A 19,125-nucleotide genomic window follows, 5' to 3' on the forward strand; every position below is an offset into this window, starting at 1 on the left:
TTATTATATCTAAGCACTATTTTTAGCCCTTAATCTAGTTAAATTAATTTGAATTAATTTCACTCCCTATTTGATATTTCTTATATTTATTTAAGATAAGTGATGATTCCAATTATATTATGTATATTATCATGGTTACAATAAACTAAAGTTGGTGAAGTGACATGTTTTTGTGCCATATAGTGTTCTAACCTTTGCCGCAAGCAGCATTTATTGCACATTTCCAGGCATCCATCCGGTGGCATTTCCTGCCCCTGCTACTCCCTGCTTATCTTTTATATTGCAAATGTATCACGTTGCCACTGGTCATGTCAGAATCAGCAGTGCTGCACTGCTTCTGCACATGTTTTGTGTGTGTGTGCGTGTGTGTGTGTGTGTGGGTGTGTGTGTGTGTGTGTAGGTTAGTGGTGGAATCAGCAGGATGTTCAATTACACTGGCTCAGCTGATGCGCACAGACAGAGGATGGTTTACTGAGTATCTGTACACACTCACACATATCCAGTAAAGCGCACACACTTTCAGAGCTAATAGTGTTTCATCAAAGTTCAGCCAGCTGAACTGCTTGGGCTTAATATCCTGACAAGCCACAGGGCTTTGGCTAAAGGACCAGGATACAAAGAAAGGCAGCGAACAGTAGAAAGCCTGGATTGAATCACAATGAGAGATCAGCTTCCTGTATCTTCTGGTTTAATTCATCTGGACCTCGGAGGGATTCACGTTGAAACACATCATTCAGGGAAACAACCTGACCTGTGTATCGTACATTACAATCTGCAATCATATTGTGAAGTTCGAAACCTCTTTAAACTGATGCATTTATTCAAAGTAAATTGTGTTTTCATTAATAAAGTACCACCTTGGTGACCAACGGATAAGCTACTCTACTGAAGTTGTTGCATATTAACTGCAGTGTAGCTAAAAAAACACATTTTATTTGAACCCATCCAACCTTACCCACTGCAGAGCTTTAGTGGAGCAACAGGATTTTTTCTAGTTGTCATTTCTGTGTTTTGAGTTACAAGAGATTAATTATCATCATTTAAGAGGTGTCGCTGAACAAGAACAGCACTTGTACATGTTCACCGCTGTGAGTAGTTTATATGTGTGGGCGTGTTTGATGCTGTCACTTTGTCAGCTCTTTGATGGAGCACTTCTAACACGCATGATAAGAAGATCAGGTCTTCTTTAAAGGCAAGTTGCACAGGACTAAAGGACTGAATTTAAAACTCTCCAGAAAAATAATGCAGTTAAAATAAATGACCAGATATGTATTTCCTTTACATTGCCTAAAACTATAATTTTTCATAAAAAAACTAAGATATAAAATATGAATTTACATGGCAGTATTATAACGTTGAAAACAAGTTTGCTTTAAAAAAAAAAAAAAAAAAAGTCTATTCCTGCTAACCTTAACCAAGAAATGACATAGTCAACAGCTGGGCCAACAAGGGCTGACTCAACAAGTGCTTCAATGTGAGTTGTAGGCATTACTAAACACCATGTTGTCCCATCCAATGAAAAGGACTTTTTCCCCAGGTTTAAAACTCAGAAAGAAGCGGCGTTTCAGCTGCCAGGTTTCAACCTTGTATGTTTGAGTCAGATTATTACTCCACAAGCAAGGAAGGATGCTAATGTAGAGGCTAAAATTAGTGGTGATGAGAATAATAATTGTCTTCCAAACTTAGTAATGATAAGAGCCTGTTTGTATTACTGATGTAGGTTTTGATTGAATTAATTTGCACATATGTTCACCACTCATAAAACACAATACTCTGCTGTTGTCACCTCTGTCCTCTGACATCCCAGCACAAAAGTCATAAAGGTGTTAGGACTTGAGGAATGGAGGACCCCAGAATGCAGACGAGCAGGCAGCATGACGGTAAGTGAAGAAACTTTAATCAACAAAAACTCTCACAAGAAGAGGCAGGAACAAAACAATAAACAGGCAGGCAAGACAGTCATGGCACGATCCGAACAACAAGACATGAGCATGATCTGAAAGCAAGACTTGAGCATGATTTGAAAAATGTTTCTGCAAGGAATAAACAGAACGAAGGTGTATATATGGAGTGTGAACCAGGTGAAGCAAGGAGACAGATTAACTAGGTGCAGGTGAACCGAATAAACTTAATTGACAGGAGAGAACAAACGTGACTGAGCAAAACAGGAATTCAAGAATACAAACTAATGGGAACATAACTAGAAAAACATGAAACGAAAGCATAACCAGATCCAAAAACCAAACTTGACAAAACATGAACAAAAACATGACCAGAAAAATAAACAAAAACATGATTCAAAATTTCAACTGTGAAATAAGACCAACAAAACCCAAAAACACCCACGAATCATAACAAAAGGTGACATAAAACTCCACTGTTATATACATTAAACACTCTATAACATACATAAACAGAGTGAAATACTTCGTTCGTTCGTCGTCTTCCGCTTATCCAGGACCGGGTCGCGGGGGCAGCAGAGATGCCCAGACGTCCCTCTCTCCAGACACCTCCTCCAGCTCCTCCAGGGGGAGCCCAAGGCGTTCCCAGGCCAGCCGAGAGACATAGTCCCTCCAGCGTGTCCTGGGCCGTCCCCTGGGCCTCCTCCCGGTGGGACGTGCCTGGAACACCTCCCAAGGAAGGCGTCCAGGAGGCATCCGGTATAGATGCCCGAGCCACCTCAACTGGCTCCTCTCGATGTGGAGGAGCAGCGGCTCTACTCCGAGCTCCTCCCGGATGGCCGAGCTCCTCACCCTATCTCTAAGGGAGTGCCCGGCCACCCTACGGAGGAAGCTCATTTCAGCCGCTTGTATCCGTGATCTCGTTCTTTCGGTCATGACCCAAAGTTCATGGCCATAGGTGAGGGTAGGAACGTAGACCGACCAGTAAATTGAGAGCTTTGCTTTTCGGCTCAGCTCTCTCTTCACCACAATGGACCGGCACAGCGCCCCCATTACTGTGGCAGCCGCACCGATCCGTCTGTCGATCTCCCGCTCCATTCTTCCCTCACTCGTGAACAAGACCCCGAGATACTTAAACTCCTCCACTTGAGGCAGGAACTCCCCTCCAACCTGAAGAGGACAAGCCACCCTTTTCCGGTCGAGTACCATGGCCTCGGACATGGAGGAGCTGATCCTCATCCCAGCCGCTTCACACTCGGCTGCGAACCGCCACAGCGCATGCTGTAGGTCTTGGCTAGAGGGGGCCAGCAGGACCACGTCATCCGCAAAAAGAAGAGACGAAATCCACTGATCCCCAAACCAGACCCCCTCCGGCCCTTGGCTGCACCTAGAAATCCTGTCCATAAAAGTTATGAACAGGACCGGCGACAAAGGGCAGCCCTGCCGGAGTCCAACATGCACTGGGAACAGGTCCGACTTAGTGCCGGCAATGCGGACCAAACTCCTGCTCCGCTCGTACAGGGACCGGATGGCCCCTAATAAAGGGCCCCCGATTTCATACTCCTGGAGCACCCCCCACAGGGCATCACGAGGGACACAGTCGAATGCCTTCTCCAGGTCCACAAAACACATGTGAACCGGTTGGGCAAACTCCCATGAACCCCCGAGCACCCTGTAGAGGGTATAGAGCTGGTCCAGTGTTCCATGGCTGGGACGAAAACCACACTGTTCCTGCTGAAGCCGAGGTTCGACTATCGGTCGGACTCTCCTCTCCAATACCCTGGCGTAGGCCTTACCAGGGAGGCTGAGGAGTGTGATCCCCCTGTAGTTGGAACACACCCTCCGGTCCCCCTTCTTATAAAGGGGGACCACCACCCCAGTCTGCCAGTCCAGAGGCACTGTCCCCAACCGCCACGCAATGTTGAAGAGGCGTGTCAACCATGACAGCCCTACAACATCCAGACACTTGAGGTACTCAGGGCGGATCCCATCCACCCCTGAAGCCTTGCCACCGCGGAGCTTTTTAACCACCTCGGTGACTTCAGCCTGGGTGATGAAAGAGTCCAACCCCGAGTCCCCAGCCTCTGTTTCCACCACGGAATGCGTGATGGCAGGATTGAGGAGATCCTCGAAGTACTCCTTCCACCGCCCGATAATGTCCTCAGTCGAGGTCAGCAGTCTCCCGCCCCCAATATAAACAGTGTTGGCAAAGCACTGCTTCCCCCTCCTGAGGCGCCGGACGGTTTGCCAGAATCGCTTCGAGGCCAACCGGTAGTCCTTCTCCATGGCCTCACCGAACTCTTCCCAGGCCCGAGTTTTTGCCTCTGCCACAGCCCGGGCCGCAGCACGCTTGGCCTCACGGTACCCGTCAGCCGCCTCAGGAGTCCCACAAGCCAACCACAGCCGATAGGACTCCTTCTTCAGCTTAACAGCATCCCTTACTGCCGGTGTCCACCACCGGGTTCTGGGATTGCCGCCACGACAGGCACCGCAGACCTTACGGCCGCAGCTATGGGCAGCAGCATCGACAATAGATGCAGAGAACATGGTCCACTCGGACTCTATGTCTCCAACATCCCCCGGGATCTGGTCGAAGCTCTCCCGGAGGTGGGAGTTGAATACATCCCTGGCCGAGGGCTCCGCCAGGCGTTCCCAGCAGACCCTCACTATGCGCTTGGGCCTGCCAAGTCTGTCTGGCTTTCTCCTCCTCCAGCGGATCCAACTCACCACCAGGACAGCTCAGCCCCTCTCTTCACCCGAGTGTCCAAAACATGCGGCCGAAGGTCTGATGATACGACAACAAAGTCGATCATCGACCTCCTGCCTAGGGTGTCCTGGTGCCAAGTGCACTGATGGACACCCTTATGTTTGAACATGGTGTTCATTATGGACAATCCGTGACTAGCACAGAAGTCCAATAACAAAACACCACTCGGATTCAGATCGGGGAGGCCATTCCTCCCGATCACGCCTCTCCAGGTGTCACTGTCGTTCCCCACGTGGGCGTTGAAGTCCCCCAGCAGAATAATGGAGTCCCCGGGAGGGGCACTATCCAGCACCCCCGACAGGGACGCCAAGAAGGCAGGGTACTCTGCACTACCACTTGGCCCGTAGGCTGAAATGATAGTTAGAGACCTCTCCCCAACCCGAAGGCGCAGGGATACAACCCTCTCATCCACTGGGGTAAACCCCAACACGAGACGGCTGAGCTGGGGGGCAACAAGCAAACCCACACCAGCCCGCCGCCTCTCCCCGTGTGCCACTCCAGAGTAGAAGAGAGTCCAACCCCTCTCAAGGAGATGGGTTCCAGAGCCCACGCTGTGCGTGGAGGCGAGCCCGACTATTTCTAGTCGATATCTCTCGACCTCCCACACAAGCTCAGGCTCCTTCCCCCCCAGTGAGGTGACATTCCACGTCCCTAGAGCCAGCCTAAGCATCCGGGGATCGGGCCGCTGAGGTCTCCACCTTCGTCCGCCACCCAATCCTCTTTGCACCGGTCCCTCACGGTTCCCCCTGCAGGTGGTGGGCCCACTGGGGGAGAGTGAAATACTTCATTTTATGAAAAATAATTATTAAAATATGGAAGAAACAACACATGTTTTTTTCCCTTAAATAGGATTTTCCATTGAGTCTTGAGGTTGGAGTCACATTTAGATAAAAACACCCTACTGATTTATGATCAAACAACAATGCAACTTGTCAAAATAAGGTGAGATCTTTCCATGTAATCCATGCAACATTTAGTAACTGCTCACAGTTAACTCCACAAAAATTACAATAAATATCCTTATATCCTTATGTGTAATCCATGCAATAATTATTAAAACACACAGTTGAAGCAGTGGGGAGTGAAACAAACATGTTCTGATATTCTGGAGCTGAGAGACTGGAGAGGCCTGTGTTGAGCCACGTATTATTTGCCACATGTTATCTGTCTTATCTTTTGCAAAAATATAAACAAGTATATCCAAAGAAATGATGTATGATGATTTCATATTCTTTCACATGTATTGAATAAAATTAATAATCTTTGATTAACAAGTTAAAAGATGTATGATTGAAATGTGATTAAGAACTGAGAATTAGAGGAAAAACATTAAGGTTTGACATTCTCAATCAGCTATATATGAAAGAAATATAACATTAATCATTTGTAAATCATTAATAAAAAGAATGAAGTGATGGTTTTGCAATGGTGTTTTAAAGTAAATGCTGAAAGCTGAAGAATGAAATGTGTAATACTGTGTAAAGTTTAAAACTGAGCAGATTAGGGAAAAATTGGAGGATGACAAGGAGGGACGAGAGCCAGCTGCATGCTAACGGGAGGAAGGGCGGATGCGACTACAGACCAGCGGGGCTATTGTTGGCATCTCCAAGGCTGAGAAGCAGAATCAGTAGGTCACAATGACCATGACTAAAGTATTGAGCAATAATCAAGAAGCTGAGCTGAATAGGTTGCGCAATAACTAAGAAGCCTAATAAGGGCCTGACCGGTGAAGGCATCAAGCGCTATAAAAACAATGCTGAGAGCAGAAACGGGGTTGTTTCCTCGCAGAAGACCAGCGAACAAGATCGGATGGAGAAAATAAGCTTGGATGGAAAAGGAACAGAGACAGCCCATCAACCATCAAAGTCTGGAGCATCAGTGCCTGCCACTTAAAGGAAGAAACCTGAAGATTAGGTCGTATTCCCTTCAAGAAACCACTCTTTGTTACCAGAAGAATTCTTCTCCATCAGGTGCATGGATGAGCCTCCGTCTTCAAAGCCTCTCCATACCCACTAGTTTCAGCATCAGGGAAAGACAGGTTGAGTTGATTAATTCATTTCTATTATTGAAATTATTTTGTATTGCCGAATTTAAGCTGTTACTGACCCCTGCAAAAGCATTACTAATTAAAAAAGCATATAAAATTCTAGTTAAATCGTGGACATTCAATTATTTGAGTCACCGTATTGTTGGTTTTTCATTGGTGGTAAAAAGTTTTGTTGCCTGGTTCTAAGATATTTTAGGAGGTTTTTATAGGTTGCCTTAGTCAAGTTTGTTAAAACAGCGCCCTTGGGGCTCGTGCTGAGCTACTAAAATTAACCTAGCCAATATACCAAGAGCCAGTTGTAAATTAGGGAATGAGCAGCCGTGAACAAAAGTGACTGTCGAAGGTAGGGATGACTGCGATAGGCTACTCAGTCGCCCGGACCTCCAGTTGAAGAAGGGCGAGACTTTTAGATGAAGGCTGTCAGAGCCTAGGCGAGTCATTTCCCGACACCAGCTTAAACAGAACTTTCAGTAAACCTGCTTAGTAAGATCTTTCAGGTTTAGGGAAGTCCGGACCCGTTGGATGGAGAGTTGGATTGAGCAATCCCTTTAGACATGGGGAGGGGTTAGCTCATTGGACAACGAAAAACTATAGTCTGTTAAATCATTGGCTTATAAAGGTACATATCTTTTATTTTAGAACTGTCTATACAATTGGTGATATTTTATTAGCTTATTATTACTTTTAGCTGAGTAGATGTGAGTTTAATTTGTGGCGTGCTGCTGGTAGCCGGTCAGCTTGCTGCATACCTCATGCAGCCTTCAGGGATGTTGATGCCTGCAGTAATGAACTGGCATATCAAGAAGTTTAGTGGCAGAGATAAAACTGAGAAAGAGGGGCCAACTTTAAGATAACTGAGTCAAGATTTTGGACCTTTTTGATGTGTCAGAAAAACAAAACACTTTGTCTACTTCCTTCTACAACCCATTAAAATAAAACCATACTTAAACCATAAGTAAAAGTCACAGGATTTTTGTTGTGTTGAACCTCAGTATTTGTATTTGATTTTTCCGGCCTTTTTAAGACTAGATCTAATTTGTTTACCTCTGCTACACCTTTCCATTCATTCATCCATTGTCTTTCACTTATCCAAGATCAAGTTGTGGGGGTAACAGGTCCAGCAGGGAAACCCAGACATCCCTCTCCTTGGGTGACACCCTCCAGCTCATTCTGGAAGATCCCAAGGTGTTCCCAGGCCAGATGGGATATATAGGTCCCTTCAGCGAGCTTTGGGTCTTCCCCGGGGATACTACTTCCTATTCTGTTTTACAAGTTATTTTCTGCTGTGCCCATATTCTAACGTGCCTTCCTCCTATTAACTTGGGTTATTGTGTTCTGACTTCTTTACATTTGTTTTAGGAACTTTTCCTCATCACTTTTTTTGTTACAAAATACATGAAAGGCTATACCAAATACACAATCAGCCTTGTGATAGCACTCATTCCCAACCTTGTTTTGCAACATTCAACATCCCTTTTTGTGCTCTTTGACCTGTTAAAAATTTATTTATGTTAAATCTGATATACGAAGTGTTTGTCTTTGAAACTGATATCCTGTTCTGTAGCATGTTTTTTAATTTAGCATTAAACATTTTTTTACCATATGTCATTTTTGTGCAGGAAAATAATCAAATTTTTGTGTGCAGCAATTGACAGTTCAGGTCTGCAGATGACATCTTATCATCCATAAGCAAATTAGTCTTAAAGGGTGTGACACTAAAGCCTTTTTAAAGAACTGTAAATTACGTATCTCCTTTGAAAAACAATGGAATGTTTGTCACTTCTTTATGATGGTTTTCTGGGTTCTAATATGGGCAATGGAAGCCACCCTTTTATAGCAGTACAGGTATTAGTATTTTTTTCTCCAAGGAAAAGTCAAAGTGGTTGCTGTGTAAAATGTCTATAATACAGATCTGCCCACCAACAGTTGCTTTCTTGTGCCTACTTTATTTATTTCAAATTAATCATCTCTCAGTAGGCAGGACTTACATAAGTTAACTAAAGTTTAAGGAATGTGCTTAATTGATCAGTGAAAGAAGCTTAATGAGAAAAAAATGTTTTGTCGAACTGTTTCAAATAGAAATTATATTAACTTTAACATTTGTTTGGACCGTTTCCCAAAAAATATAAGTCAAGGACACACAGGACTCACAGCTATAAAATAGTTCTCTGCATCTATCTTTTACACAACAGCTGCAGAACCATAAAATGTAATGTTTAACGAGACTCATATGCTGTGCATGACTGTAGAGTTAGACGTGTAGATATATCCTCAAACACTGACCAATAAAGAATCAACACTTTCTCCACAGCTCCCCCTCTGCTTCACATCAGACACATAATTAATAATGCTTTGATAAATAACACAGCGTGTTCTCTGCTAAGATCTTGTAATGTTCAGAGAGGTGTCATCTGTTATGCCAGGATAATCCCTTTTTAGCACAGGATGATGAATAATGTGTCTGTTCAAAGTGCAGAGTCAGTACTTCTTTTCAGTTTGAGTATGTGTGTGTGTGTGTGTGTGTGTGTGTGTGTGTGTGTACACGCGTGGGTCCATACTGAGTTGCTGCCTCCATAAATGTCTAAAGGCAGCCTGAGGGTCATTGCAGTTGGGATCAATCCATTGTTTTTGTTCATGCAGAGACACACAGGTTGTGAAGGATGTCCTACGTGTTTTGTGTGTTTTTTCCTTGTGTTGCAAATCTGTGCAGAGATTGTTTGCTAAGCTATTTGGGGAACCTGGACCAATAATAATCTTGCAGTAATATTTTAGACTCCATTTACAATCCTGTCTCAGATCTATAGGGATTTCTCAAAGAATCTGATTATATCTTTTTTTTTCTTTTAAAATGTTCTAAATTACATATAAAACCGAAATAAGGGGTTACTTCAGAGACTGCAACTTAACCAATATGTGTTAAAAAGTCCCTGTAAGATACTTTTTAGCATTATTATGAGCCTCATCAGCTTCTGTTTTTGTATTAATCTTTATGTTTACTGTTCAACTGCATTGTGTTGTCATAGGTCCAGCTGCTGAACTAACAGAAAATAAGATGGTTGAGTTTTCATTTAGTCAATGTAATTTAAGAAGAGTTGTGTCAGCAAGTCAAATTTGAAATCTATCTAGGATCCAGAAGAAAATATAAACAGGTTTCTATGTAATTTGATGTCCAGGGTGTAACTTTGTATGCAGATGACAAATGTATTTGATCACTGGCATTTTCTTAACAACACACAACATGAATGCCCTATACATCTTGTCTTTTCACAATACACTCACCGACCACTTTAAGAAGTAAACCTGGTTGTCTGATTGTTAACACAAATAGTAAAACAGGAAATCACAGTGCAGCAGTTCAATACGTTTCAGTTCGTGTTGCCCTGCAATGGACAGGCGACCTGTCCAGGGTGTACCCCGCCTCTCGCCCGTAGACTGCTGGAAATAGGCACCAGCTCCCCAGCAACCCACTATGGAATAAGCGGTAGAAAATGACTGACTGAATGTTGAACTGTAAATTTAAGTACACTGTAAGTATGCATATGTCAAGCAGTCTCTATAGGTCTCTGTTGTGTAATTGAGTTGGCATGCATCCTGCTTTTCTCAGAAGAGCAGTGCAGATAAAGAAAGAGAATAATCATCATCAACATGCTTCGCTTGAACCCTGATGTTCAGCTGCTAAAATCTTTACCTGTTAATGCAAACATTATGTGTGCTGTGTACACAAAAATCTGTTTAAAGTGACCAGTAGGACTGGTTGCTTTGAACCAGTAGTTCAACGCAACCAGTCCTACTGGTACTTTGGCAGGACCCCCAAAAACATGCTGTTAGCTGTCTGTCTGGTTTTAACTCTCGTTTCTCTCATGCTATGTTGTTTTCCTGGTGATTGGAATTGTGGTCAGTTTTTATCTGTATAGGTCCACCTCTCAGTTTATCTAAAAATGTTTTCAAATCTGAGCTGTTCCCAAACAGCATTTGAACTATATTTCCATTTCTCTGTGGTTATAATTTCTTCATTTTGCAGCATTTGATTCTTAAATCATTACCCCAAATGTTCTTTCTCTGTCTGTCCTCCATCCTCTTCCTCTTGCTGCTCCCTACAGCTAGGCGGTCTTATTAAAAGTCAAACAATGTCATTTTTTTTATTTTTTTGAACAGCAGTCCACTCTCAAGGCTACAGTCAGCTCTGCACGCTAACAAACCTATGGCACCAGAAGACAAAGGGAGCATGAAATCAGATAAATGGGTCTCAGTCACGTATGGTGGACTGATCAGTGATTTTTGTTTAAACAGCTGCTGAGCCGCTCAGTTCATGCTGTGGTGACTGAGTCCATTCCATTCTCTGATTAGAGTTTTGATAAAAGTGTGCTTTAATGATCCTGTTTTCTGCAGAAGGCATTAGCCAATTTTATTACACAGTAATTGGATTTTCAATAATAAATGAAACGTTTTGGATGAGTTACCTCTTCTTATAGACATGCAGCCTTTATGTCTCTTGAAACAAATGAGGTAATTGCACACACATTTGGGAGCAGTAATTGGAAAAACAAGATTAATTTTGACAGTTTATCTTATAGTTATCCTTCCTGTGATATAAATCTTTTGAATGCATTTCTTTAAACTATAAAGCAATCCAAAGAGGAACACTATACAACCTAGGAATAAGTTAAAGAAATACATAAACAAAATACATACTTATAAAATGTGCAATAATAATTATTTAGCCATGCAGTTCTGGTCGAGAATTGTGCACAGACTCATTGTGGGCATAACGCTCATGGTATGCTGCTTTTGGGCTGTTTTGGGGTGGAAGGATCCTACAACAATCAACATCAATGGATTTAAAAAAAATTAAAAACATTTGTTTTAAACACATGAATGCACAAGTTTAGATTTATATTTTAAATGTCTCTAATCCAAAATGTTATGTAGAATGGCTCAAATATACAGTATATCCAGCATGTAAATCCCCACTAATATTTAAATAAATAGATACCTCAGCAAGTTTTACCTCACCCACACAACTTTTGTAACCATCACCATACACTTGGAACAAGCAAATAAGAAAGAATCTTCCACTCCAAGCCTAAGACTATCCAGCTTAACTAACGTTTGTAGCTTCCCTCAAGGACAAGTTAAATGTTTTCTGGACAAACAAAATTGTGGCGAGACAGGAAAAGGTGAGCTAATTGTCCTAAATGACAAAGTGAGACTTAGAGACCCAAGACACTGTACAAACTGACAAGCAAGGTGGTGGTAGCATCATGCTGTGGTGCTGTTTAGCTGCCATTGGCACTAATTCCTTGCACCAAGTGGATTCAGTATTAGTCAAACACTAATACTAAATAATCTGAACTGAAACTATCTGTGTAGTTATGCTGCTATAGGCTTAGACTGCTGGAGGACATAATGACCACTTTCACCCTCTTTGCTACATTCTCACACTACTCTCCAATTTTGCATTATTTGCTGTTATTTCAGCTTTTAACCTTGTTCTCTCTTTTCTCTTCCTAGAAGCTACACCTGGCCGGGCTCTGTGTCTACCTGTGACACCTTTCTGGAGAGGGGCATCGTCCGAGCTTCTGCTGGCAACAACTTAATGCTCACCCTCTACCGATGATCCACATGGCCCTGTCTTACAGTGTTTAACCCTTTCTCTCTCCTAGACATGGAAATTGACTGAGCTTTTACTGTAACTAATTATATGTGCTCTCTTTCAGACTCTAACCTTGAAAACTGGCTCAGAGTTTATCTGTTCTTTCTTTCTAGGTGAAACGACTAAAGGAGCTACATCCATTAACATTTACTTTTCCTTCCCATAGAAAGGACTCCTGGATCAGTGCTTCTTTGTTCTCTTTGTGTCTCTGCTCTGTTCTCTCAAACCCCCAGTCGGTCGTGGCAGATGGCCGCTCACACTGAGCCTGGTTCTGCTGGAGGTTTCTTCCTGTTAAAAGGGAGTTTTTCTTCTCCACTGTCACTACATGCATGCTCAGTATGAGGGATTGCTGCAAAGTCAACGCCAGTGACTGTCCACTGTCTCTACTTGCTCATCCGAGAGGAGGGAATGCTGCAAGTCACTGACTGGATGCAATCTGCTGGGTTTCCTTAGATAGAAAAACTTTTTATCCAATTTGAATAAATAACTAACTCCGACTGCACTGTTCAATGGTTAGGATTAACTGGAATGTATGAACCTGACTGTTGTGAAGTGCCTTGAGACAACATGTGTTGTGAATTGGCGCTATATAAATAAAACTGAAATTGAAATTGAATATATGGAAATATATATATATATATACACTACCGGTCAAAAGTTTAGAACTATTTCTCATTTATTGCTTTTTTTTATGTTTATGACTATTTACATTGTACATACATTCTCACTAAAAGCCTCAAATCAGTGAATGAACACATATGCAATTATTTAGCAAAAACAAGTAAAAGAACTTTAAATATGCTTTATGTTTTATATTTCTTAAAGTGATATTGCTGTGATGACTGAAATATTAAACTTTGGCTGTCTCTGAATGAGCCTCTGGGAAGTTCTTTCAAGACTCTTTGGAAAACTATTTCAGGTCACCACCTCATGAATCCCATGGAGAGAAAACCAAGAGAGCAAAGCAGTCATCAAAGCAAAGGGGGGCTATTTGGCAGAATCTAAAATATAAAAATGTTCAGAGTTCACATTTTTTGTTTACTATATAATTCCATGTGTGTTCATTCATAGCTTTATTGCCTTTGGTGAGAATCTACAATTTAAATGAAAATAAGGAGACCCATTAAGTATGAATAGGTATCTAAAACATGACATTTCAGCTCATGATAGGTTTATATGAACTTCTGACTAGAATAGTTTAAATTGTTTAAAGTCATGTTTTGCTTTCAGCTGGCATACATGTTGAAGGAGGGTAATACAACACTGCAAGCTAAATATTTTTCTGAAGAATTTCCTGTAGTTTTTTTGTTTATGCGCTGAGAGATTCACGAGTAAATGTAACACTCAGCCCTTTTATGGTTCTGATACATGAAACCATGCATATCCTGTGGTGCAGTTTAATACTTAAGGCTCGTTAAATCCTAACACGGCATCCATCCCCTGACAATAATAATTTCCATATTGTCAAATTTTTTTCATGACCAGATATTTTAAACTTGCATCATAAACATGCAAGCACAATTGTTAGAGGAAAGTAAACAAACTTAAAAAAATTAACTATCTATATTATCCCACCTTGAAACACACATTTTCAGATGAATATGAGAAGAAATATAGCAAAGCAAAATCATCAATTTAATTTGCATTGCTATACATGTGCCCAGAGTCAGATACACTTCATAGCTTCACAGAAAAAATCTCCATCTCCAAATTTGCCCCATTAACATGTCACAGCAAAATATCCCAGCTTGAAAATAAAACAGTATAAACCAATACAGGGCTCTCTGCACTGGTATGTACACTGACGTGGCTGGACACACACTGAAAAGAGATGAAGATATGTTCTAATAACATCAGTGAAATGAGCACAAGCAGGGACACTACAATGCATCTTTACAACCTGCTACAGTAATATAGACAGTCACAGATCAGCACATCTGTCCGCGAGCTCTCTACACTTAGTGACTTATCACTTTCTCATCCACTCTACACCAAGCCACGCGATGCACAATACAACACCAAAAATGCAAAGCTCACCTTCATGATGTTTCGCTCTGTTGTTTCTCTGCTCCCAAACACATGTGCTTCTCTTGGTGTGTGACAACAGAAGCAGGAAGAGTCTGTCTACGCCTGCTGATCCTTAACTCCCACCTTTTACCATGGAGTCACAGGGGAGGAGATTTCTTCCCTCCGCACAGCACAAATCACTGTGTTGCTGTTTGTAAATGCATCTGTATGTGTGTGAAAAGAGTGTGTGGCTCAAAAAGACAAATGAAGTGCCTCTCCTTCTCAAAGTCTCATGCACCTATATGAATACAAATTTAATCTATCTATCTATCTATCTATCTATCTATCTATCTATCTATCTATCTATCTATCTATCTATCTATCTATCTATCTATCTATCTATCTATCTTTCTTCCTTTCTTCCTGTTTCTTTTCTCCCTTCTCCTTCCAGTGTGTCTCTCACTTTCTCCCTCTCCTCTCATCTCACTATATCGAATGTTCGTCCACCTTCTCCTAATTCTCCCTCCCTCCATCCTTCCTGCCTTCCTTCCCTCCCTTCCTGGGGCTATCTTGCCACTCTTCTCCCTCTAATAGTAGGCTCACATTTCCCTATTCACCCCCACAGACCCATAAAGGGGGGAGGGAAGAGAGGGATCCTAGTCCAGCCATACATCCATCCTGCTTGTCTCCTCTCACCTTTTGGTGCATGTTTCTCTGTCATTAAATGAAACACAGTATGGATGTATTTGCTAATGTCTGAAAAGCTCTAAGACACAGCTTCTGATCAGCAAAACTGCATTACGCAACTGAAACAGAGAAGCAAAAGGTAAAAACTAAGAGGGTTCCTGTTTTTTTTTGATGACATCAGTTACAGATGTACTGCAAATAGTTGCTAAAATAGTTGCCCGTTCCTTTATGAAATGATAATCAGAAAGTGCTCTAAAACTCAAATGAGCTTCTGTTTACACAGATGCCCACTCTGCAGCTGTGTGCTGACTCAGAATGGTCAATAGAGGGGGCTACTTCACTTTATTGTTAGGCATCGTTAAGAATATTGGAATAAGTCGTGTGGAGCGAGGACAAACATTTAAGTTTTAGTGCTTAATGTACTTTGTTGTTAAAAAAGCATATACCTCCTTATAGCAGTCTTCTGTTTTATTGTCACACTTAAATGTTTCAGATAATCAAACAAATTTGAAAATCAACCAGAGATAACCTGAGTAAATACAAAAAAAAACTTCCAGATTCTGATTTAATTTATTAATGGAAAAAAGTTGTCCAAACCAGCAAAAAATATAACTATGCCTTTTGTTAAAGCACGAATTAACTATGATTTATGACATTTTCGGTAAAATTTTACTAGCCATAGAAAGTCCTGATTACTGTAGGATTAGGAAAGTGAACAGAAACCTTTTTAACAACATAAAGTAGGCTTAAAGATTTTATAAGGTAATGCATCGACCTGTAATCAAAACAAATTCAAGGCAATATACTAAGCAAGATAAGGCGGGTTTATTTGTATAGCACATTTCAGCAGCAAGACAATTCAAAGTGCTTTACATGATGAAAACATAAGGAAACAAAACATATAGAAAGTACACTGCAGTGTAAAGGAAAGTGAAAAAGGTGTAATAGTTTAAATAAAACAGGCATAGGCAGCTCTTAACAAATGGGCTTTTCAGCATTTTTGCAGTTTTATGGAATATTATTCCAGATTAATGGAGCATAAGAACTGAATGCTGATTCCCCATGTTTGGCACTGGTTCTGGGGATGCAGCGTAGACTTGTACCAAAGGACCTCAGTGGTTTGAAAGGTTGACACAAAGACAGCAAATCTTTAATGTATTTTGGTGCTAAGCCATTCAGTGATTTATAAACTAACAGATGTATTTTAAAGTATATTCTCTGATAAACAAGGAGCCAGTTTAAGGACTTTAGAACTGGGGTAAAATACTCTACTTTCTTAGTCTATAGGTCTGGAAAGGGTTACAAGACCATTTCTAAGGCTTTGGGACCCCAGTGAACTACTGTGAAACACCATTATCCACAAAAAGGGAAAGCATGGAACCGTGGTGAACCTTCAAAAGAGTTATTAAGTGCTTATATATGTCATCCAGAAGGTCACAAAAGAACCCAGTGCTGCAGGACACACTTGCCTCAGTTAAAGTTGGTGTTCATGATTCAACATTAATAGAGTGGGCAAAAATGACATGCATGAGAAAGTTTCAAGGTGAAAACAGCTGCTGGCTTAGAAGAACATAAAGGCCCATCTTACATTTTCTAAAGAAACATCTTGAAGATCCTCAGTATTTTTTAATAAACATTCTGTGAAATGAAGGACTAAAAGTGTAAGAGTTTCGAAGTTGTGGCAAAACCCCATACCTACAATCAAACATAGTGGTGGTAGTGTGATGTTTGGGGCTGCCTTGCTGCTTCAGGACCTGGACAAACTTGCTGTATTTGGTATAATCATGAATTCTGCTCTGCTTTAGGGTCTCTTACTTTTCACATTGGGCCGGGTTGGTTTGGATAGCTATTAACCTTTAGTATATGAAATCACCATTAGAAAAATAAAGTTATCTTTTTCAGATATTAAAGTTAATTTGATGATCTGAAACAATATAGTGTGACTGAAACAAACAGAAGAAATCTGTAAGGGACAAACACTTTTTTTACACCACTGTAAATCACCCCTGCAAGAGCAGTTGAAGTTATTGTGAATTAGACTGTACCTCACATATTTATTACTTCATATGGGACCAATCAAAAGTGTAGAGGAGGACAGTAAACTTGTTTTTTGTGGTTTTGAGTTTTGTTCGGATGAGTTTCATAGTTGGAACCAGACATCTTACAACACCCTGATGATTAGAGTAATTTTACTACTTTGGCAATAAAACTACGAAAAACACTATAAAGAATCGAGTAAACCTTTGGAAAATATAGGGAAGACTGAAAAAAGATAATCTTTATATGATGCTTTAGATTCAATAGTTGGATGACTGAAGTTTCTAAAGTTTGTGTCTTAAATTTGCCAAATTTCCTGTACAAACTATAAGTGAACGTGCTTGATCCCCGGTTTTGTACACAAAATAATATTGATATGGCTGACAGCAAGTCAGACGTACAAAAACTTGAAAAAATATTTACACCCCTTGAACTTTTTTCCTGGTTTTAGACCACAATAATTTATTAGTATGGTGTAGGGCCTCCTTTTGTGGCCAATACAGCGTCAATTCGTCTTGGGAATGACATATACAAGTCCTGCACAGTGGTCAGAGGGATTTTAAGCCATTCTTCTTGCAGGATAGTGGCCAGGTCACTACGTGATACTGGTGGAGGAAAACGTTTCCTGACTCGCTCCTCCAAAACACCCCAAAGTGGCTCAATAATATTTAGATCTGGTGACTGTGCAGGCCATGGGAGATGTTCAACTTCACTTTCATGTTCATCAAACCAATCTTTCACCAGTCTTGCTGTGTGTATTGGTGCATTGTCATCCTGATACACGGCACCGCCTTCAGGATACAATGTTTGAACCACTGGATGCACATGGTTCTCAAGACGCGCCCATCTAGCACAAGTATTGGGCCAAGGGAATGCCATGATATGGCAGCCCAAACCATCACTGATCCACCCCCATGCTTCACTCTGGGCATGCAACAGTCTGGGTGGTACGCTTCTTTGGGGCTTCTCCACACCGTAACTCTCCCAGATGTGGGGAAAACAGTAAATGTGGACTCATCAGAGAACAATACATGTTTCACATTGTCCACAGCCCAAGATTTGCGCTCCTTGCACCATTGAAACCGACGTTTGGCATTGGCATGAGTGACCAAACGTTTGGCTATAGCAGCCCGGCTCTGTATATCGACCCTGTGGAGCTCCCGACGGACAGTTCTGGTGGAAACAGGAGAGTTGAGGTGCACATTTAATTCTGCCGTGATTTGGGCAGCCGTGGTTTTATGTTTTTTGGATACAATCTGGGTTAGCACCCGAACATCCCTTTCAGACAGCTTCCTCTTGCATCCACAGCTAATCCTGTTGGATGTGGTTCGTCCTTCTTGGTGGTATGCTGACATTACCCTGGATACCGTGGCTCTTGATACATCACAAAGACTTGCTGTCTTGGTCACAGATGCGCCAGCAAGAAATGCACCGACAATTTGCCCTCTTTTGAACTCTGGTATGTCACCCATAATGTTGTGTGCATTTCACTATTTTGAGCAAAACTGTGCTCTTACCCTGCTAATTGAACCTTCACACTCTGCTCTTACTGGTGCAATGTGCAATCATATATATATTTATCTATATATATACATATATAGATAGATATACATCTATCTATATATGTATACACATATATGTATTTATAGTGGTTAAAACTTGTCTCTTACATTACTTATCTAACTAAAAACAACAAGCACAGATTCTTCTGACATGATAAAATTCAGGGAAAGATTTGCTTTCATAACTCGGTGTTTACTGCGCTAAACACCTAGATATTTTCTTAACGGCGGTGACACATCTACTTTGAGTTGCTGACTCACGTTTTGCTGCTGATAACTCAAAATAGAGGCAACCATACCAGTTCAGTTATCTTCTAATACTCTGTCACTTTACGTCCTGCAGTGTCAGTGAGAACAGAATTGGTAAATATAAATCTCAAAGGCAGATTTATCTGTTGGTGCTCATCATTTGTGTGAAGAACTCTATGCAGAACCTGAGGCTGACTAATTGGTTGCCTTTTGGT

At 41.5% G+C, this 19,125-nt stretch overlaps 1 protein-coding gene across 1 annotated transcript in view; it reads right to left on the bottom strand.

Annotated features, from left to right (window-relative positions):
* Window positions 1-14,772, bottom strand: part of LOC124859379 (inactive phospholipase D5-like) — a 77,095-nt gene extending 62,323 nt beyond the window's left edge. Inside the window, exon 1 of the mRNA XM_047352134.1 lies at window positions 14,406-14,772. Coding sequence (XP_047208090.1) covers window positions 14,406-14,411 — 6 coding nt within the window. The 5' untranslated portion in view covers window positions 14,412-14,772. The remainder of the gene's footprint in view (window positions 1-14,405) is intronic.
* Window positions 14,773-19,125: the final 4,353 nt, after the last annotated feature.

This window comes from Girardinichthys multiradiatus, chromosome 22 (genome assembly GCF_021462225.1).
Source record: "Girardinichthys multiradiatus isolate DD_20200921_A chromosome 22, DD_fGirMul_XY1, whole genome shotgun sequence".
NCBI classification, from domain to species: domain Eukaryota; kingdom Metazoa; phylum Chordata; class Actinopteri; order Cyprinodontiformes; family Goodeidae; genus Girardinichthys; species Girardinichthys multiradiatus.